Below are 22,324 nucleotides of genomic sequence, written 5' to 3'. Positions count from 1 at the left end.
ATCAAGACAGGATTGTTCAGAGCAGCTGCACCAAGAGCTAGAATTTGGCTCACCTTCACAGATCAAAATAGAACAGGGAAAGGGGAAATGAAGATGAAAGCTGAACCTGCTAGAGATTTGCAAGCACAAAATCTAAGGATCTGAAGGAAGGGAGGTTTTTCTTTTTTAGACGGTACCCCTCTTGGGACTTTTTTAAACCTAATTGGTATTTAGAAGATTGATTATCCGAATGTCATAGGGGAGAACGGCTCTGTCTGGATAACTGGTTGAATCTGCATCACAATTAGGTATTGGGAAGCAATGCCTTTGTGTTTCAACCCTTCTTCTTGTCCCTGTTTTTTGTTTGTTTCAATCTTCCTCTCCATGACAATCAAATTAGAGCCGTACAGTTCTCTGTGAGAAGGCAGACAAAAAGCAGAAAGCCTGTATTGCTCTGGTGAGCATGTTAGCCTCTGGGGCTGCATAACAGTTTTCTGCAACTCTAATTAAGATGTGGCCTGTGGTTACACCAGTACGCGGCCTCAGCCAGTCTGGCATATTTTTGCTTTTATTATTATTGTTTTGATCACTCTGTCAGGGCAGCAGTCGGTACAGACTGGCTCGCGTATGCTCTGCTGCCCTCCGACGGAAGGAGACGATGCTCTCGCGTGGCTTTTCTTGCTCCTTCACCTCCCCGAGACGTCCCTAGTTGCAGCCTAACAGAGTTTCTTTTTCATAATGCTCCGTGTATGGCGAAGAGCCTAGAAACTGAACGCCTGGGGTAGACTTGAAAAGAGACCGCTGTCAGGTACTTCCGAAGCCGTCAACAAGAAGGGCTACCCTGCATCCAAGCTGTGGATTAGTTTACTACCAGCCTGTTATCACCCCGTAAATCCTTGCGCATCCGTGTCATTTTATTCATGACTCCAAAGCGCGGCGGAGCCGGAGCAGGGTGTTAGTGACCGACCGGTGTCTGGGCGCAGCTTTCCAGCCCCCGGCCCTGCCAAGGTACGCCCAGCGCGCCGCGGGGCCTGCCTGCTGCTGGCAGGCGCGGGTGGGAGGCCAGGCTCCAGCACCCCCGGCCCCTGACGACCAACAGACGGCGGCCGCCTTCCCAACAGGGCTGCTCTTTAGAAATGGGCCCCACCACGCGCCCGCCGCCAGGAGGGAGAGGCAGCACCGGATTCAGGGGGTGCGAAGGTTCCTGAGCGTGGGACCTGCACGCAGGCCAGAAAAAATACAGTGAAATCCCCCTCAGCTGTTGGGTCGCCACACGAAGCCTGGCTGCTAAGGAGGAGTGTCAGCGCCCTGTGGGGCGTGAGAGGCCGTGAGGCAGCTCTCGGCTCACACAGCACTCCACAACTCGTCCTCCATGCTGGTGAGAGGCCTCAGCTCCCCTTGCAGAAGGGAAAAAAGAAGAAAGAAAAAAGAGAAGGGCGCACGCCAGTACAACAGAGGGGGCGCGCCCGGGAGCAGTGGGTGCGAGCAGGGAGGAGAGGGGCTGTGGGGGACGCCTCGGCGGCCCGGGAGCGGCCGCGGGTCTCCCGTGGGGCTCCGTGGGGCTCCCGTGGGGCTCGCACCCCGGGGCGCCGCCCGCGGGCAGGGGCGGGCGGGGCGGGACGGCGCTCGGCGGTTGCGCTGCATGCAGGCAGTCACATGAGCCGCCGGGGAGCCGCGCAGCCCCCGCCCTCCTTCCCCGGCACCCCTTTGGCCGCGAATGGCACGGCCCGGATGCGCTTGTACGCAAGGAGGGTGCGGGCGAACCATTGAGCGGGGGCGGGGGAACCCGGCAGCCGCCGGCTGGGATACACCCCTTCGCCCGGGCGTTGCGGCGGGGGGGAGCGGACGTGACAGGCTGAGCGGCCGGGCGCAGGCTGCCGGAGGCGCAGGGCGATGGTGGTCCCCAGGGGACAGGAGTACCAGGCCCCCCAGGAGGTACCGTAGCGGCGTCTCTCCCAGCCCCCCCTCTCCGGGCAGAGCGGCGTTGGCGAGGCGCGGCCGCCCGCTGCTCCTCCGGCCCCCGCTGCACTGCCTTCCCCGGGCTGCCCGCCCGCTCCTTCCCCGCCTCGGCTTCCCCGGGCTGCCCGCCCGCTCCTTCCCTGCCTCGCCTCCCCGGGCTGCCCGCCCGCTCCTTCTCCTCCTCGGCTTCCCCGGGCTGCCCGCCCGCTCCTTCCCCGCCTCGCCTCCCCGCGGGCTGGGGCGCTGACCGGCCCTGGCCGCCGCGCTGGGGCTGCGCCGGGAGCCGCCGCTGTGCCCGCGGCCCCCTGAGGCGGGGTCCCTCGGGGCGTGGGGGGCCGGGTCCCCCCGCCCCGCTGCCGGGCAGGCCCTGTGCCCTGCAGGCAGCGCCCGTCTAGGTCACCTTCCGCGCACCATCACGGTTCCCTGTGCCCTCTGCTTGCCGGGCTGTTCAGGGTTGCGTGGGCTCCGTGGGAGGGAGAGGACAGGAGAGGAGGCTGTGGGAAAGGTTTCGGGGAAGAGGGAGGTGGGGAGGGTGCGTAGGAGGGTCCCCGCAGCCCCTGAGGGGGAGACTTGAAGCCCTGCGAGCCGCCCCTGGGGCCTAGGGCGGAGGCGTTCGGGTGCTCCGTGCCTCCAGTACAGCCCGCAGCTCCCTGGGGCTGCGGGTGTCACCCTGTCACACGGGGACAGGAGCGCTCCCAAAAGGCTGCTGTGCTGAGGGGGCTTTGGCGCACTGAACTGGCCAGGCTGCCTGTCAGAGCGTAGTTTTTGTTACTGCCATACTTTTGAGTTTGCTTAAAATTGCGTTGCCCAAAAAAGTGGAATTCCGCACGAGTTTCCTGTCCTGTTTTTGTAAAAAGATTATAGAAGCGTTAATGGGAGGTGTGCGATTTTGTGACCCCTGAAATTGAAAGACATGTGCGAAATGGAGAATAAATTAACTGTCCTATGGCAACAGGAGCAGTCTGTCTAGCTGGAGGCTAGCAGCGGACCAGGAGTTTGAACAGCAAAAGCAGATGAAAGTATTTAACGGGGTGAAAAAGATGTGATGTTATATCCACATAGAAATGCATTACCTATCTATTTAATGTCTTTCAAATTAACAACCAAGTTGCTAATGGAAGTCAAGGTTTTCCCTTGTCTATGTTAAGTTGAAGTTTGGAAAACGTTCATTTGAAGAATGAAAGAGAAACACTGAATTAGTGTTGTGTTGTTTGTTTCTCAGGTTGAAACAAGAGAAGATGAGGAACAAAACATAAAGTTGACTGAAATTTTGGAACTGTTGGTGGCTGCTGGGTATTTTCGAGCAAGAATCAAAGGATTATCACCCTTTGACAAAGTGAGACCAATGCAGTATGTCTAAAAAACTTTTTTAAGTATATGAGGATTACATATTTTTTGCAAGTTAGTTTAGCAGTTCTAGGTGATTAGGAAAAAAAAAAGATACTTGGAACACATGAGACAACACAGGAAATGTGTAAATAATTTTGCAAATGATCCAGTTTCAGACAGATAGGATGTTCTCAGTCTTGAAAAATGATTTTGTGCAGCGAGACCTGTTTTAAAGGAGACAACTGGATGCAAGCTAATTGCTGGTGTGCTTTTTTGCGGGTGTTATGGCCTAAGTTAGAGTAGGGAAACTTGCCCCTCTCTCAACTGCAGTTAGAATAGCTAGGAAGACTTGAAACTTGGAGATAGCGTGGTAATTTTAAAAAGAAGTACTCATTAATGAGAAATGAGGAAATACTTGTCTTGAGAGGCTCTGTGTAAGAATGGAACGGTTAGCCTAGTGAGATTATGTTTGGGCTGGTTTTACATATCTTTAGAATGTCATGTATGTGAACCTTTCATTGTCCTATACAGGAAGTATGTGATACCGACAGTGAGCAAAGTTCAGGTTGAAAAGAGACTTCTGCATTGTTTTAGTGCTGACTCTGTGAGAAATTCTTGAACCGAGGTTTGAAAACACAGAACTACAGCAGCCTTGAAATGGACCATTCTGTTTTCTGCTGTTTCTTTGATCATAGCACAGTCCTACTTTGCAATGCAATTTTAGTTTCTTCCAACTGCTTGGCGTTACTGGCCTTAGCTGCTCAGGAGGCTGTGCACACAGACACAAAGTAGTTTCAAGGAGACTGCCTTAGGATGTAATATTGTTGCGTTTATGTGTAGAAATGGATGCATCAGGTTTATACTTGCCTAAATACAATTGCAAATTTACCATTTCATGACAATGCCCAACCTTTACAAAAATGAGCATTGCTATAGAAAAGGATCTAGCTGCTAGTATAAAAGGGATACTGATTAACTGTTTCGGACGGGAATGTGAGAGGGGTAATGTGTTAGAAAACCTTATACAGAATACCCTCATCTGCTGTGTGACATTGGTAAGTTATTCCACATTTTAATCACTTTTTTCTGTTCTTTGTCTTTGCGTGCTTTTAGGTTATCTTGCATGTGTTTATGCAAGATTGTCTTTAAATATTTACGTAATTTATGTAAAGTTGATGAAATGGCTTAGGAGTTTAAATATGCCGAAGTATCTGTAGGAATAGGGCCTGAAGCAGAGATTTCTGCAGAGCTGGGGATTTCCATTACTGTGTTGTTACTGTGCCTAGCACTTGGTGTTGCGTATGTCAGCAAGCAGAGGCTAATAGTAGCAAAGGTGTATATGTAAAGGTAAATATATGAATACAGAAAGTATGATCCTTGATAAAATTTTGATGTGGTCACTTTTTAAAGGTCATGACATTTAACATACTGTTGTGTTTTATGTATTGAGTACTTTTTAATCTGAGATCTGTTTCACAACTAGTATATAAAGCTGAGACAGGAATTTAGAATGTCACTAACTGCTGGGTTTTTTTCTGCTGTCCTGTATACGTGTATTGTATGTAGAATTTGCTATATGTATTCTATCTATATGTATTTCAGTCTTTGTATAAGAATACTGAGGGTGTAGAAAATACTAAGTTGTAGTTTCTAAAATAAATAAGCCATTAAGATGCATTTGGTTTTACCTCTTCAAATTAAAATGGAACTAACCATGCTGTTGCTCCTTTACTAGGTGGTAGGCGGCATGACGTGGTGTATCACTACTTGCAGCTTTGATATCGATGTTGATTTATTGTTTCAGGAAAACTCTACTATTGGTCAAAAAATGTAAGTTGATTAAATGGCAAGTGTGGTATTTTTTTTTCTTCTTAGAAAAGAAGAAGCGAGCGGGAGGGGAAGTTAACTGGTATTTGCTTGCTTATAAGAAGGATTTTTAGTCCAAGTTTCCTGCTTTTCAAGATCACCCGTTTGCAAAACACTGCACTGGTTTCTAGGTTTCTCAGACTGTAGTTCCACCAACTCTAAAACCAGAAAGAAGCTTATTCCAAAAAAGGCAGTGCTATTCCCCTCTGGGCTGCCATGTTCTTAGATCCCTACTAAGCAGCGAAAGCATTTATGTGGCTCCGCATCGAACTGGATTGGGAACTGATCCACATTAAAACCTACCAAAAAAAAAAAAGAAAATACTTTTAACATGAATCAGTTCCTGGATCCAGTTCTCTATGCAGCTGCACAGATGCTTGTGCTGGCACAAGGGGATGATGCAGAGGCCAAAGCAAAGGGCAGAGGGAGACCACGCTGCTGGAAACTGGAGTGCAACGTTAGAAGACCTTCCTTGAGTTCTCTATGTCTGCAGTTTTGCTGTGTAAATAACCTCTGATTCCCCTTTATGGTTCTGGGTTGGAATTGTAGGCATCAGCAAACAGAATTTAAAGCATGACACTGTTGCCGAAACAGTTACCTGCCCCATTACTGAGGAGGAGGAGTTCCTTCCTGATAGTGACCCAGTGAGACCATTTTGGTTTGATTCATGTCTTATGCATGGAATTTGCCCATAAGCCAGCTAATTCCTGTATTAGGGAGGTTGTGAAAATTGTTTATGCTGAGAAAGGGAATACATTAGAAACTACGTTATTTCTTTAAGCATTTCTGTGATAAAAGAGCCATAATTAAAATTTGCAGGAAGAGTAGCCTGTCAAGTTACAGTTGCATGAAGAGACTTGTTTGCTCAATGTAGTTAAAAAGAACATCCTTCTGTGCTGTTTTCTTGAAAGTCATTTAGCATCAGCAAGACTGTAACACATTTAAAAATAAAGATTTGTGGTTATTGCCATTAAACTTGGAGATGCTCAAATCATCATAGATAACTAACTACATAAAGCATTGTTAAGTGCACAGAATTAAGTAGGGACTAGGAATGAAGATGGTGGTGGTAATTTTTATAATTGCCAAGTTTTTGTAATTGCCATGTTTGTTATCCTTAAGGACAGCAGGATAGGAAATAGAGAAGTTATTCTGAAAATGTTCTGTTGTCTTTCCAGCTGACTGGATGCAAAACTGGCAAAACAAAAACCAGGCTCCTCTCCCAAAACAGCAACAATGATTTATTTGTAAATCTAAAGTGGTCAGAGTCACACAAGCATAGGCTGTTTTGATGTCCATGTAATGTTTATATTGGTGGTGGCTCAGTGCTTCTGTAATGTTCTCAAGTTAAGAAAAGTTGGGTTTTCTCTGTAGTATTCTGAAGACATTTTGATAGTGTCCTATTATTTAATTGCTGGGATGAAGTAAACACGGAAACATACATTAGGAGACGATCTTGCATCTATTGGATAAATAACATTTTTTTTAATTGCATTTGCTTTGAATGCACTGAATGGCGCTGCAATTTTCATGTTGTAGAATATTAGTATGGTGCCATAGTGAAAATTGCCTTATAAGAATTATGTCAAAGTTTTCACTTCTCTTAAGAAGTACAACTTTTCAGGCTCTGTTCCCAGACTTCAGTCTCTGTCTTGTATCTCTTTGCTCCCCTTTTGTTCTTCCAGGATATCAGTTGTCCGTTTTGGCGGTACTGAATATCACTGAGGTCAGTACTGGACCAGTTAATTTTTTTCCTTCATGGAAAATAGTTTTCCCAGTGCAGTGTTCATCCTCAGTGCTGACACCTGCTTTAAAAATGTGCTTGACAGCATTGGCAGTAAAAAAATACCTTGCCCTAAAATAAGGGATTCAGTGGAAGCAAGACGATGTTCTTGTAAATGAATCCCTTCTGTTAGGGTAATCCTTTCACTTTACCAGCTCTTACCTGAGCTGTAGAACGAGATGATTGCCAGCAAATTCAGTTTTACTCCCTTCAAAACCATGTGAAGTATACTGTGTATTTAGCTTTTAGGTGTAATACGTACTTAAACTCATAAAGTTTCAGCAGTAATGTCAAGATATATTTTGGGAGTTCTGCTAAACAAATTTTTAAATCCTTACATTTGATTCTGGACTTGGAGTGCGTATCTTTTACTTAGTGTAACTATTCTTAAAGCTAGTGTTTCTTCATGTGTGTATATATTATAATATGCAGAGGTGTTTGTAGATGTATCTTACGTGGGCATTTCATCTGGCCAGACATGCAGATCTTAAAATTTTGTGTGCAATACTATAAATGAAATCACAAGCTGGGAGCCTGCAAAAGGGGTTTAATCACCTCTTCACAGAATAATAATACATATAGTACAATGTAAAAGCTATTTTGTAGATGAAAGTTTGATTGCTTTTCACAGCTGTGTACAATGGAAGCCACTACAAGGAACCGTCTAACTACTAACTGTGTTTGCAAAAATAATATGTAATTTACAAAAGAAAACTGCAGCATATATACCTATGTGTGTTTGTTGTTTTATAATAGTGCCTTAACTGAAAAAATTGTGTCAGTATTACCAAAAATGAAGTGTCCTCATCGTTTGGAACCACATCAGATCCAGGGACTGGATTTCATTCATATATTTCCTGTTGTACAGGTAATAATGTTGTCATGTATCGATACTTTGCTGAAAAAGGCCATAAAACTTGCATAAAAGTTTTAACAAAGATCTGTTTTATTATCTGGTTCTTATTTAACTTCGGAATGAATAATCAGAGAGAAGTAGTTTTAACAAATGTTTATAAAGAATTGAGCAATATTGTGGATGATAGAATTGTTAAGTATTGCTTGATCCACATTTAAGAAAAACACAAAACCAACTGCCTTTTGTGGAATGTCTGCTTAAAGAAACTAAAGTTTATGCTTGTTTCGGAATCTGATAATCTGCTTTGCCAGACTAAGAAATAGAACAAATACCGCACAGTCTGTGTTTAAGCTTATGGAATAAGCTATGCAGATAGTCACTTGATCAAAAGGATATGAATAAGGTGAAAGCCAGTTGGGATTGTTTATTTAAGCATAATTCATCCTTCATTTGTATCACTTAAAAACTGTATGGGTGGAAAAATTGCTCTGACAGGTGACCCCGTCGCTGTGGTGGTGTTGAGCAACGCTAACTGACCATGTGCATGCTCATAGTCCTCCATTTTATTAAGGTTTAAGCTAACACGTGGTGTGTTCCAGTTATGTGTGGTATCTTGAGAATCCTTGGTATGTCATTATCATTTTTTGATTTTACTTTCCTCTGCACATGGAAATGTCTCTTTGATAAATAGGGAAAATGAAGACTGTTAAGCAAGCTTGTTTTTCATTAAATATCTCCTTACCGCCTGCCTGTGAAAGAATTTAGCAAGTAAGAATTTAATTTGAATTCCAGTTTGTAAGAAGTGGGGAAAACTTCCTGTTGTCTCTTTCTTGTTATCTTCTAGCAGGGGGCTCCTGAGGAAAACTACACTTAACTGCACTCCCCACAGAAAGTTATGTGGTGTGTGCTACTGTTACACAGCTTTCAAGCTGTGCTCATGCTGCTTAAGGTGGAAAGTTTGTGTCTTGTTAATATGAGTTTTTACTTCTAAACTTGTCATTTTCCTACCAAAAAAAAAAAAAAATCCCAACCCAGATTAATTTCTTGCCCTGGTCACTTGATGATAATGATGATGATGATAATGAATGGTTGCATTTATCAAATACAAGACTTCTCCCACAGGAAAAATAATTCCTCTCCTAAAGCGAGAACATAAACTATTGACCTGCTTTATCCAAAATCCTGATTTGGGATATTACCTCTGGAAAGGAGAAACATTAATTCTAAGTAGGGAGGAAATCAGCTTCTAGATTTCTCTGAGAGCAGTGATTCTCAGTATTAGTAGCTGGCCAGTAGGTGGTATATCTAACCCATACTTGGTGAAGAAGTCCTTCTTTACAAGCTTAGGTTTTTGTATGTAGAGGATATTTTTTAGAATGTGTGGCTTTATATCAGGTCCCTGTGAAGTTCTGCCTGCTCCAGAGACTGTTGGTTCCTCATTTTGTCCCAACCAAGATAGGCTTTCAAGAAAACTTTTGTTGGTGTACCAGTATACTGTATCCTGAAAAAGACCATGCAAGAGTTATAATAAGCTGACCACACCATCGCATGTAGGAATTACGTAATAATGACACTTCACTCAGTGCCCTGTTAAATTCAAGATTTCATTTGGTATCTGTAAATCTCAAATCAGTCTCCAAATAATACAGAAACTCTTTCTTCCACCTGGCATTGTGTCCCAATAGCTCTTGCACTCTGCAAGCTACTCTGGTGAACTGGACAGGAGGAATTTAGATGAATCCTTCCCTACAGGAAGAAATCAGATTGAGTTGGCTCACTGCCATAGACTGTAGCAGAACTTAAAAAAAAAAAATAAAAAGACTAAAAAAAATTTCCAGTGGGCAGAAACAGTGCTGTTCTTCCTAGTAAATTCTGCTTATGTTCACAGAGAAAAGTATGTACACAATCTTGTGTTGAGATGTGCTTTGTAATTAATAGTCTGCATTTTCATCTCTCTTGTTGTCATCATCTTCCCCTCACTTTCCAGGGGTTCATGGTTATAGCACAGAAAACTGTTTCTGGTTCAAACTTGGATCCCAAGATTGATCTGATCTCTTATGTGACCTCCTGCACAGGCTGTCAACAGCCCACAAGATTTATCTTCTCCAACACTATTTAAAATGTACTTCAATCTCTTGTGGCTTTTTGTGTGGTCGTATAAATGTCAGAAGTCATCTTTTTTCTTATGCCCGTGCATGTGGTGGTTCTTGAACACTTCATAGGCTTGAAGATGTGTCTTTTCACAGCGGAACTGTAGGTTTTGAAAACAGTAAGTGATCTGTGGTAGGAAAATGTGATAGAAATGCATATAACCTAGCTGTAATGGCTTCAACCTGGGGTACAGCCAAGATTAATGAGATGAGGTCGTGTGCCAAGTGGTATCTTCTGTCAGAGTGTAATGGACTAATGATATGGGACAGGTTCAGTGTTGGGGTCCTGGCACTGAGGGCCCAGAACATTTTCTGTTCAACTTCTAATTGCTTCAAATTCCAGCCGAGTTCCAGCCCGTCTCCTCCAACCCATAGCGGTGGGTGCTGTGAACAGCTCAAGCTTGCTTTGTGGAAGGATGACTATACCATAACCCACAGACTGTATAAAAGCCACCTGGACTATCTGTTTGTTTTTAAGTATGCTCCCAAGGGCTTCTTTGGAGCAGAGAGGGATGAACCGTATGCATGCAGAGTATAATCACATTTTTGCGTATGTGCTGTAAATCCAACACTTCCTAGAACTGAGGGATTTATTATTTATTCAGTATGGTCTGCTCAATAGAAGGACAACATTGATAGCTTTTAGAGTACAGTAGAGTTTTGAGGGCTTTTGAGCGTAGAATAGGATGTATGTTGTGCTGGCTGGTACAGCTGAGCTTTTGGTCTGGTGAGTTGTGAGGTGTGCAGGGTATCCCATGGAATATTTGAAAACAGAAAGCCAGAAAATTAACATTCCTTTGTTTTGTGAACTAGTGTATTTTTCTATATTATGTGTTATTCTGTATTTTGATAACATAATGTTATTAAACAAATAACAACAAAGAGTACTATAGATAATATAACTACTTCGTGTGGTGAAAAGTACTTTGGTAAAACGTATTTTTAGCGTTAGTAGATTTCTTGTGCTAGGATGTAGGGTTTATGCCACTCAGATTTTTAGGAGGGCACTTAAGGTTTTGGGGGTGGGGGGAATGGTTTTTGGGTTTTTTTTCCCTCCTTACAGATGAGAGCTAAAAGAATAATGTTTAAAGTGGCCCACATCCATTTCTGTTCCACAGATGCTCTTCATTTTCCTTTTTGGAATTACTTTATTGAAGATCCATTTTTTTGGATTACAGAAATTCATATTGGCAAAATTTCAATGCACTTTGCTTATGCTTGTGAAGATTTCACATGTTTTTGTTTATAAATGATTTGTCAACTAAGAATTCCTAATAGTTGAGATTTGCGATAGAATTTTCTTTCCATACTTACTATAAGAAATTAATTAGAATGTAAAAGCAGTTCAGTATATGAGAAGTTCCAGTGCAAGCTAAATAAAGGGGAAGTCATGCAACAAAATAACTAATTTTGCAATACACTATTTACAAATAATATTCAGAAAAGTGGGTTTTTTGGGGTACCAGGCTCTGCTCCAAGGAGCTTATAAGGGAAGGCAGTTTGATCTTCTTTGGACTGTTGAATCCCACTCTAGTATGAACAGTATGGCTCATTGAGGTTTGTATGGTTCAACAGGATGAAGAATATTTAGGGTTTTATATGTAAAACACTGATTATAAGAAAAGCCATGTGGTTTCTTAGCTTATGCATTATCTGATTGCTCGTGAGGTTTTTAGTATATAGAAGAAGAGCAAATGTGAAGTTTATAAAATAGCTAATGCTGAATCTTTTTTTTAAGAGTAGGTCCCTGAGTTACCATGTTTGCCAATAAATGTTCTTGTTTGTGTGCTTAAAATGTGCTTTTAGTTTTTATCATGTATAAAAATAATTATGGAGTAGTCTAGTGTTTGCTGCTGTTATTCCACTGATACAAACTTTTTCCCCCCACAGTGGCTGGTAAAACGTGCAATAGAAACAAGGGAAGAAATGGGAGACTATATCCGTTCTTACTCTATATCACAGTTTCAAAAAACTCATAGACTACCGGAGGTAAGATCAAGCCCGTTCTTGTTTCTGTTATGTCAAATGCTCAGGTGCAGTACCAGCTTCACAGAGCTGAAATCAGCACAATATACCAGAGTTGCCTTTGCTATCATTTTATTAATTGGTCCTAGAGGACTCCATGCAGAAATTCAGCTGGGAAGAAAATTAAAACATTATTATGACAGAGAGTTCATTGATACTGGTTAACTTTTGCTTAATAGTTGCCTTAGTTTTTCTGCAATATGTGGTACTTCTCTGTCAGTCTGGCTTGCCAGGTAGCTCGCTTCTGGAGTGGATATAGAGCTCTGTGCAGTGTATCCAGGCAAACCATGTGACTGGAGCTACATTGCTTGAAATGTGTTCGAGAACACCTGGTGCGCTGTGGAGAAGCTGCTCTCGCTAAATGAGGATTGATATGCTGTTAAGGCTCTATAACTTGGGTTTTGTTTTAGAGTGCTCTAAGTCAGCTTTTGTCTCCCTGTATCCAGACCCCCAGATTTGTTCTTGAAAACTGTATTCCTAAAAAACTTCATTCAGAAACTGAACTTGGGGAAAGACAGAGAGGGACAGGTTTGGGTTAAAAGGAAATATATTTGTCTCTGTAAAATATGGTTGCCAGAGGAGTGAGAGGTGCAGTTTTATCTAGAAGTGTAGTGGTAACAGTAATTTTGCACTGTTTGAGATACCTTGATCATATTCCTTCTCCTTCTGATAATAGCCAAATGCTGCCCTACTTTAAAGTTATGTGCTTAGAACAGTGTTGTGATCCTTTCTTCCTATGCTGCAGTAATAATATGAAGGTTCCTTGGTGTAGGAGGAGAGCTGGAATGAACTTGGAGTTGTGCCTATAGTGCAGAGCCATCAGTTCTGTTCATGCATATCCCAAGGCAATTCCATATTTAAAACCTTGAACCCAAGTTTGCCTCTAATTCAGTAACAGCATTAAAGGTAGATGTCCCTAGTATTGGGAAAGACAGCCAGATTTTATTAGCTTGAGGTGGTTTGGATTTTGTTTTGTTGTTTTGGGTTTGGGGTTTTTTTTGTGATTGTTTTTAATGCTTAGAAACTGAAATAACAGTAGGAGAAACTTCTCTTTTCTGCATTAAGCCCATCCCAACTTCATTTCTTTGTAGTGTAGTAACGATTGGAGATCCCAGTAGTGGGCTGGGATTGCATTTGTGTCAGGTGCTGTATAAGCAGAGAGCAGAAAGACTGCTGATCTGGATACAGTTTTAAAGACCTACCTACCTATCTGATGAGAGAAGCAAATACTTTTCAGTGTTACAGGAAATCGCTAACATTTCACTAAATAATTGGGCAGTTCAATTAGAAACTATTTGACAACTTTGCTAAACTCATTACAACAGTTGAGGTTTAATCTCCATTCCTGGTATTTTTAATCACCTCTATTAATGTCTTGCAGGATGATGAATTTATGCAAAGAAAAGAGAAGGCTATCAAAACTGTTACTGATATCTTTGTAAGTATGTTAGATTTTTATGGTCAAGAAGCAAGTGGTTTTAGTAATGAAATGGTGGTGGTTAATTCTGTTAAACAGAATGCAGCCAATCTTGGGTTTTCTCATGATAAGGCCCCAATTAAGTTACATGTTGAGCTTCATTCTTAGAACAGATCTCAAATGCCAACATATCTGATTGAAAACCTTTTAGGTGTGCACTGTACAAGTAGATAAACCATGTCAACTGCATGTACAGAGAGCGTGGAGTTCCACGCTATCAAACAAAAGTCACAAGGTGGCTTACAGACTATTAAACCATCAGCAGACCAAGTGTTTGTTTGCAGCTATCAGCAGTTGGACTGTTTATCTTGAAATTAATCAAAATGGCAATGATCTCCTCAATTTAAATGTCTGCCTTTCATAACTTGTCTTTTTTACTTCTTGTAATTAGCAATGAAAATACACATGCTACTTAGGAAATGTTTTCTTCCAGTAGCACATGTTGTTTGGGAAAGGTGGTATCACTTGTATTCTCCCTCTTCAGGTGCAGATCTTCTAATTCTTGGATAAACTGTTTGGTTTTATTTTTTGAAAGCTTGTTCATGAATGCTACAAGGAGTGACATGTAAAATACATAGGCTGTATCACTGTCTCATACCTGAATTCAGATGCCTAGCTAGCAACCTGAGTTTCTGTCATTGCTTTCTTTCTAATTTCCCTGTTCGCTTGTGACTGTCAATTCACCATTTCTGACTCCAACGCTTTGCTCACAGGCCAGCATTTGAGAAGGGATGAGAAATCTGGGTATGCTTTGAATGGGACACTTCCAAGGCTCTTCAGAAGATGGCGAAACCCCACTCTTCCGAGAAAATCAGTGCTATTTCGGGTAGCTCTAGCCAGACACCCTAAACTCTTCATCCATGGATAGAGGTGTTAAGTGCAAGGATAACGAGTTATATGATAGCTTGTATAACAGACCAGACAAGTCATCTTACTCTTCTGTCATGTTTTGGAGGTGGTTTTCCATATTAACGACCTGAGTGCTGCTGAGCCTAATATATGTGGTTGAATTACAGTGTATGTTTATAGAAGATCATCACTATGGAATTCTCCAGGTGATGACCAATGCAAATCCGTTATTAATCTATTTGAATAATTACTCTTGCTTTGAAAATTTCAATTACAGTCTCTAACTGTTGTTCCCAATGGTTTGGTTGGGGTTTTTTTAATTATTAGCAGACTTACAATGAGTCTTTTACTCCAACCAGCAATACTTTCCTTTCCAGTGAGATCTGTTTTCCATTTTACAAGTTATCTCCCCTTGTAAATGGGTAGTATTGTTTTGTTTGTTGTTGCGGATGGAGTGAGAGTGCACTGCACTTGTAAGAGAGAAGCAACAATATATTTTATTGATATAGAGCAGTGAGTTAGCAAGGTTCAATGACAAATGTGACAGTGGCTTAATAAGATTCGATGCCAAGGTACACTTGATTATTTACTGCATAGAGGACAGGGTCAGATGAAACTGTCAGGGAGACCCTCCTGTTGAGTCATGAGGTTCAGAAAGGACCCCCTTGCTTTCTAAACTCCTTCTTGGAGAGGAGTCTAGGTGCGTCCGGATCCAGTCCTAGTCCCAGACTTGGTCAACGGTTTATGTCTCAAGGATTATATATCCTTTATATCACTTAGGTAGAATTTCAAAGTTTAGCATGCTGTTAGTCACTTACTGAGGATCTGACGCGATAAGGATTCTCTCAACCTCAAGGAGTAACCTTGAGAGGTGTCTCTACTCAAGTGGAGATCCTGGAGTGCAGCCCACTGCTGTGCAGGAGGGCTCGATGGGCCCTGGGCTGTCCACTATTTAAGGACTGAGATGATTGACTTATAGCCATATTTGCATACCAGCAAGACACCTGGGTCCCTGCTCTGTGTTGCCATACGTCCCCAAAGTCCAGCATAAGCTGGATGCAGCCATCATGACCCTCACTGCTGGTTATTGCTTACATTGGGGGGGGGGCGGGGCACGCTAGTACATTTGTGTACTGGTATAACCCGTTAAATTGAGATAGAATGCAAACCCATGAAAGAAAGCAAATTCCAAATGTGTGTTGCATCAAGTAGCACTTGAAATTCATTGAGCTTCTGCTTATTTTGAATTTTCAGAACAATTGTCCTAATTTTTCAAGTGTTTCAAGTATGTCCATTTTCTATGTGCATTGTCTTTAAGTAGCACTAAAGGTTCTGTATCCAAGTGGCTGATGCTAACCTTGTCGCTGAAGAGACAGAAGCAGAGTAGTAACAATGCTGTTATGAGACACCAGTACCTAAAATTTTTAGTGTAATTTAAAAAAACCCAGAAGATAGTTGATGAACAGTGATGGAGGGATCCCTTTGGTTGCTGAGGAACAGAGGTGATTTCAAGGCTTAGTTTTTATCTTCTAATAATTTGTTTTTTTAAGTTTATTCTGTTTCATTAATCCATTTATTTGGGAGAACTTGTCTGAAAAGAAGGAAAGCAATCTACTTTCAGTGAGCAGTTACCTAGTAAATGTCAGGTCCATTCAAGTCCATGCCTTGTCCAAAGTCCCATATTGCTTGGTTGAGTTTTGTTTACATATCTACCTGCATGTTTTCTGAAATTGATTTTTACGGCTCGAAGACAATGACATGGCAAAGGTGAAGCAGGTATATATATGCCAGATCAGGTGTTTCTTTGCTGGTTGAAGCCAGTGAATTGGTTTTCATTTGCCCGCTATATTAGAGCTGTTACTTTAAAATTCATAGGTCACGGTCCTGGAATCAGATATGCATGTGTCTGCTTCTGCAGCTGAGAGAGTAGTTCCATATTTAGGGTCCAAGAATGAAACAGATAATGGAAAGCAAGGAAAACAGGTATAGTCTTAAAAGTTTGATAGTGTTTTGCACTATTCAGCTAGCCTGTCTAAATATCTCTGAATATCTCTGCAGGGTTGATACAGATGTATTCTGTCTTCCCCTCTGCATCACAGATCTCTAGTTTTTAGGTGCATCTTCATGGTAGGTAAAGTTTTGACATTTGTTCATCACTGCTCAGGGCATCATTAGACAAACACCTCTTCCTTAAATATATGAGCTCTGTCAGGATTATGTCCTCTACAGCTGGCACCCGATCTTCATGGAAGATTAGCTCATGAGATCTCTTAAGGCATGAAGGCATGAGTGCAGTCTAGAAGAACATGCAGAGTGAATTTTCAGGGGAGAAAGTGCACAAGCTTTCCTACCTACCCATAGGAACCTGGAAGAAGAAGGCAGCTATTAGATGAAGGCTATGTCACAGGTCACCTTTAAATCATTATTCATTGGAACTGGAAGAGAAATCCACTTTCCTAAAAGAGGCGCAGCAAGTGTGAAAGATCAGTCTGTTGTCTGAATTCATTATTATAACTCTGGTCTGAGGACCTACCGTGCTCTTCTCAAGGGGACAATATAATGAGATTTATGGTCACAATCAGGCCTAAAGGTTAGAAAAGGGAATATTAAATATCAGTAATGGTTATTGGAATAAGAACTGCTGCTGAAAGGTGACTATCTAGTGAATTGAGATTATCTTGCAGTGGTCTTGTTCAGCTAATGAATTATCTGATGCCAAGGCTAATGTTTATGGTATGATGCCTACACTTTATGTAGCACAGGTATAATATAGAATGCTACCATAAAAGCTAAAATTACTTTTATGACTTACATTGCTTTTCTGTAAGTATGAAAGTACATTTTGTGGGAGATTCTTGATCATAAAAAGCTTTTTCGTGTGACAGACAAAAATGTAGCAAGATTTAATAGGTGGAAACCAAGATGGCAGAAATTCAGATTAGAGATGAAGTGAAAATTGCAAAGGGTAACTGACAAATTCAGGAGAAACTTGTCAAGGAATAGTGTCTATTTGCACTTGTTTGAAATGTCTGTTTTGGGATTATATGTCTTTGCTGAAATAGCTTTCAACCTTTTTCAGTGTTACGGTGCAGGAATTGCTTGTTGAAAATAATAGTTTGTGTTGTATGAAAAGTCAAATCAAGCAAAAAATAATCTTCCTTTTTTATCTTCTTTTAGAATCTTTGCAACTTCTTGCATTGAATCTTTTGTTGCATGTGAATAGGATTTTCTGAAGTTACAATGTATACATGGAATGTCCAAGCTTTGATTTCAACTTTTGCTTTTGTAATGTATTTGTTCTAAGAATTCTGAGCCTGGCCCTCAAAGGATTTAAAAGATATGAGTGTAAAACAGACCAGAAGAGGGGGCTGTTCCTTTTTGATGCTGATTATTTGGTGGTGATGATGAAGTTTTTCTTTGCTGTGATGAGGGCTGGAGTTTCATTTCAGAAAAAGGAGAAGAGAAAATATCATCTAACTGATTGGGGGGGGCTTTTTAAAAAATATCAATTGGAGTAAAAAAAATGCCTTCAGGATCACAGGTTCTTGTTTGTTTGTTTGTTTTTTTTTCTTTTTTTGGTATCCTTGCTAGCAGGATAGCACTAAATACTAAACTTTAATTAACTTCAAAATCATTGTTCCAGCAACAAAAATGTTGCATTACAGACTCGCTGCACCCTAATCTTTCACCAAACAAACAGCAAAAATAATTCCAGTCAAAGTAAATGTTATTTTGGTTCCAGTTTCTAATTTGGGGGAAGCTGAGGATCTCATTATTTTTTCTTTAGTTTGTTTTTTTGATTTTGTTTTGTTTGTGCTTGAGGCAGAATAATTTTTCTAATGTTGTTATATAGACTTCTATAGTGGCATAGTTGATCTATGTGGAAAGAGGAAGAAAAAATGTACTTTAATATAGGCCAGATTTACAATGCTATAACAGTTGTGTCTGTTTTAACAGTCAGGATAGCAGCTCTGTCCTTTTGTTTCCATTTTGTTTCTAAATTGGAAGTAACTCTGTCAGCACAAAATAGTACTTACGAATCCTTGTTTTATTTGATGGGCTGTTGTCCAGCTATAGGATCACACTGGGATAGCATGAGATCAAATGATTTTAGTACCAAACTTCTTCAGATATTTTTGTTCCTTAAACTGCAATAAGATCTGCTTTAATTCCATTGTAACCTGTGATGACCAATAGATAATAATTACATTTAATTATCCAATAAGAGATTAAAAATAGAATTAACTCGCAAAGGAGGTAGCAATTCTAGACACTGGCATTATCAGCTAAATCAGAGGGCCTTTTTTTTAATAGATGTTGATTGTGTTATTTTTGACTCTTCTTTCAAACATGATGGAGGAGATGGTTAAAGAAATCATGTTTGTTAAATACCCATTTAAATTTTTTTTTTAATCCTGGAAAGACAGGTCCTATAGCAAATTGTTTAGAAGTAAATTCAGTAAGATTTTATCATGTAATTCCAAAAAGAGAAAGTGAAGGATGTTTATTTGGGTAAGCATCTTGACTTGGAAAGCAAACAGTGGTATATATCACTCTAGATAACAATTCTTTATTTATTTTAGAAAAGCCTTTTACAAACTCTGAATCCGTTCACTGTCTTACAGGAGGTTTACAAACCCCAGAGAAAATATAAACGTCAGAAAGGAGCTGAAGAACTGCTAGATGAAGAATCAAAGGTTCATGCTACGCTTCTGGAATATGGCAGGTGAAAGGCTTTATTTAATTGTCTGTGGCTTTTGTATTGTGTGTATTTGGATGCATTCCATATAAAATTTGGATTGTGAGGGTTTTTTTCTACTGCTTGAGAATCAAACTGTTTCAGATTTACTCCTGTTTGGTTTCAGATTTTGTTTGCTTACCCTGTAAATGCTCTGGGGACTGGACAGTCCTCATGCGTGAACAGTGTTTTGTACAATGGGAGCCCACGTTCTGACTTTACGCTGCTAGTAGGGTATGTTTTTTTAACATACTTGTTCTTGGCTTCATAAATATGGCTTAAGTTCATGATGCTTCTAGGTAGTGTCTGTCCATCAATATTGCATCTTTGCAAGCAATCCCTGGAAAGTGGGGAAAAAAGGAGCTGAGGCTGTTACTGCTTCTTTTTGTAGTTCTAATGTGGTTGCTACATCAGGAGGCTGAATCATGGTTTAGTGCTTTGTCTTCTTACTTTCTGCAAACTTCCATATGGAGACGAAGTTACCAAGGTTTGCACTTAGCCCTTACTTTTGGAAGTCCCCCTGGTTTACTGAGAGCTCTCCAAACAGATAAAAATAATGTTACAGTGTTTTGGTTTCTAGTTTCTTTTTCCAGTTTTCTTTTCATAGTTTAGTGATATGGACAGCTGCTCTGCTGTTTGAGCTCTTAATGAGTGCAAATGACATTGAATTCTTTTTTGCATCTTCTGTAGTTTCTTCTCCCCCAAAGCCATAGTGGTGGGGCTTTTTTTTTTTTTTTTTGGTCTCATTATTTTGAGTACCTTCCTTTTTACCCTTTTTGCACATTTGTCTTGATACACGGTTGAAATCGGCAAGTGTGCTGGTTGGAGGCTGCTTATATTCTTCCCCTTTCATTCATGGTATTTTGTGAGGGCAGCATGGATAAATTCACATCTTTCAGCTTACTTTCCATTAAAGTGGGATGAAATCCTCTGTGTGTTCCTAATGGAATGAAACTACTGGGAGACATCTGGGTGTCCTGTTACTCAGCAGAGGTCTTCTGACGTTGCATAAACTTTATATAGAATTGGTTAACTGTAGAACTTTTCCTCTCCTTCTGCCACCAGTGGAGTTCAGTGCAGTTATCTGAAGTATAGCAAGCTGATTTAAAAGCCTAAGATGACTGGCTGCTCTAATGAGCTTAATCCATTCAAAACAGAGAGAACTACAAGGATATGCAAGGATATACAAGGATATACAGTGCCTATATATGTTCATATATATATGTCAATATATGTTAAACAGCTAGTTTTATTAACACAGTTAGCATTCACAAATTCTGTGGGCTGTAGTCTTGAATGAATCTTACTATTTTTCTAATGCTAGTAAGGAGTTAGGCTTGATTTACCTCATCCATTTTAGAGTCCAATTCTTCCCTCCCCAGTGAAAATAGAATTTGCAAGTTGGTGACAGTGTCAGGGATTATTCTACTTGGCATGTGGATTTGTTCCCTGACTCGTCAGGGGAAGGCGTGCTGAAATCTTTAGGTTTAGTTCAGGTTATTGATACCCCATCAGTGCTCACAGTGGGAATCCAAAGAGCTTGTATGGAAAAACAAAGTGGTGTACTCCTGCCTATTTATAGTTTCTTGTGCTGTTTCAGTGTCATTACTACATACTGGTGTCAATAGACATCTCGCAATAAATAAAAGGAGTATAAAATAGTTTATGCTGTTTAAGGGAATTTTTGTGTATGATTTTTCTAGAGTAATTTTAGTTGTTTTTTTAAAAAAAAGACAAAACTAGAAATCAGTATATACCTTGAAAAATGAAATAAAATAGATGTTTTCTATAGATCCTCAAATTGTTTTAGCTTTAGGTACTGTGGAACAGTTGAGACCTAAGTAAAGCTCATTTCTGCTGGAAAAACAGATAAATCTTTAATATAAAAAAAAAACCAAAAAGGGATGACAGAGAAAGTTTTAGGTACAGAGAGAGGAAGTAAGAACAGAAAAGTAGGAGGCATTGAAGATACAAGGGAACTGCTCTTCTGTTGTATAGTGTGCATCAGTACATAGATAATGAGGAGTGATTTGGGATTAATAAGAAAGATGACCAAGAACTTGGGAATTTGGGGAAGGAAAATACCTCTTCAAGACAGTATTTGTTGAGATGATCTTGATGATGTTGCAGAGTCCTAGCAGAAGAACAAATGCAGAAGAGGTATTTGGTGTTTGAAGGGCATGGAGTGTGACAGAAGACTTGCTGGACTGATTATTTAAATTTGCGATATGAATGAAGGACAGTACTTACTAGAAGACAAATACAGTTAGTTATTTGGTGTGAAAAGCTTAACATGACTTGAATGGAAGTGGGAGAAAATTAGGATAGTTGCAAGATTTGAATGTGTTTTGGTAATGCTTTCATAATGGATTCTCAAAGCATAAAACGCTGGGCCAGAAAAATATTTCTGATATGGTGCAAAAATAAAGAATGTCTGAGAAAATGACAGTAGTGAGCCCCACAAATGTCTGGTTCATGTGTTTTAGTAGACAAGGAAACTCTTAAAGAGGATGCTAATATGTCTGCTGTGAACCTAGTAATAAAATAAGAAGAACACAAGGACTCAGATACATACAGAAATCTGTGGGGCCAGTAGGGATTACTGTCCACTCTTCCAACAATGTTAGGGGAACTACAACACTGCTGAAAAAGGCAAATAGTAAATTTTTGGTAGATTTAGGAGTAGAGTTGAATGTTTTTAGAATTCAAATAGTTAAAGTGAATCTTTCATTCTTTTACTGCATGTACATGGCAGTCATAGAAAATCGTGAGTAGAGGATTTTTTTTTCCTTTTAAGTGCCCCTTGGTTATCATAGAAATGGCTCCTTTCGTAGCACACTAATGATAAAAGCTAATTTTCTTAGTCCAACAAATAGTATAGGGTCTTGCAATGTCCTGATGCCAAATGCAGCATTATTCAGATACAGCCAGTGACAGTGCCATATTCTAAATTGTTTTTTGATCCTGTGGCCTCCAGCTTAAAGATTATCACGGATGAGCTTGAATGTGGTAGGGTGGAGTCTGGCTTGAGAGCAGTGATGCCAGTGAGCATCTTTCCACACAGTTGCATAATCTGTTTCAGCTAAGGGCTTTCATCGCCACATCTTTGCATATTATCAATTGGTTTTCAGCAAAATACAAAGTCAGTTCCTATAACAGATGTGAAATGTTAAGCCTGGTAGGCATCTGGGTTCTCTGTTGATATAACTGATGTTTAAGGTTTTGTTATTGCTGTTTCTGGTGCAGTCCGTTACTTGGATGCAATTATCTGTGTGAAAATAAAATTGTGCTCCTACAAAAAGTGAGAACAGAC

At 40.6% G+C, this 22,324-nt stretch overlaps 1 protein-coding gene across 1 annotated transcript in view; it reads left to right on the top strand.

Moving 5' to 3' along the window:
- The first annotated feature begins 1,872 nt into the window (after positions 1-1,872).
- Positions 1,873-22,324, top strand: part of CCDC93 (CCC complex scaffolding subunit CCDC93) — a 54,082-nt gene continuing 33,630 nt past the window's right edge. Inside the window, exons 1-7 of the mRNA XM_075710688.1 lie at positions 1,873-1,914; positions 3,161-3,274; positions 5,003-5,097; positions 7,673-7,784; positions 11,813-11,911; positions 13,329-13,385; positions 18,899-18,999. Coding sequence (XP_075566803.1) covers positions 1,873-1,914; positions 3,161-3,274; positions 5,003-5,097; positions 7,673-7,784; positions 11,813-11,911; positions 13,329-13,385; positions 18,899-18,999 — 620 coding nt within the window. The remainder of the gene's footprint in view (positions 1,915-3,160; positions 3,275-5,002; positions 5,098-7,672; positions 7,785-11,812; positions 11,912-13,328; positions 13,386-18,898; positions 19,000-22,324) is intronic.

This window comes from Pelecanus crispus, chromosome 5, assembly GCF_030463565.1.
Source record: "Pelecanus crispus isolate bPelCri1 chromosome 5, bPelCri1.pri, whole genome shotgun sequence".
Lineage (NCBI taxonomy): Eukaryota > Metazoa > Chordata > Aves > Pelecaniformes > Pelecanidae > Pelecanus > Pelecanus crispus.
The sequence above is the reverse complement of the archived record's forward strand: the minus strand, read 5'-3'. Positions and strand labels throughout refer to the sequence as shown.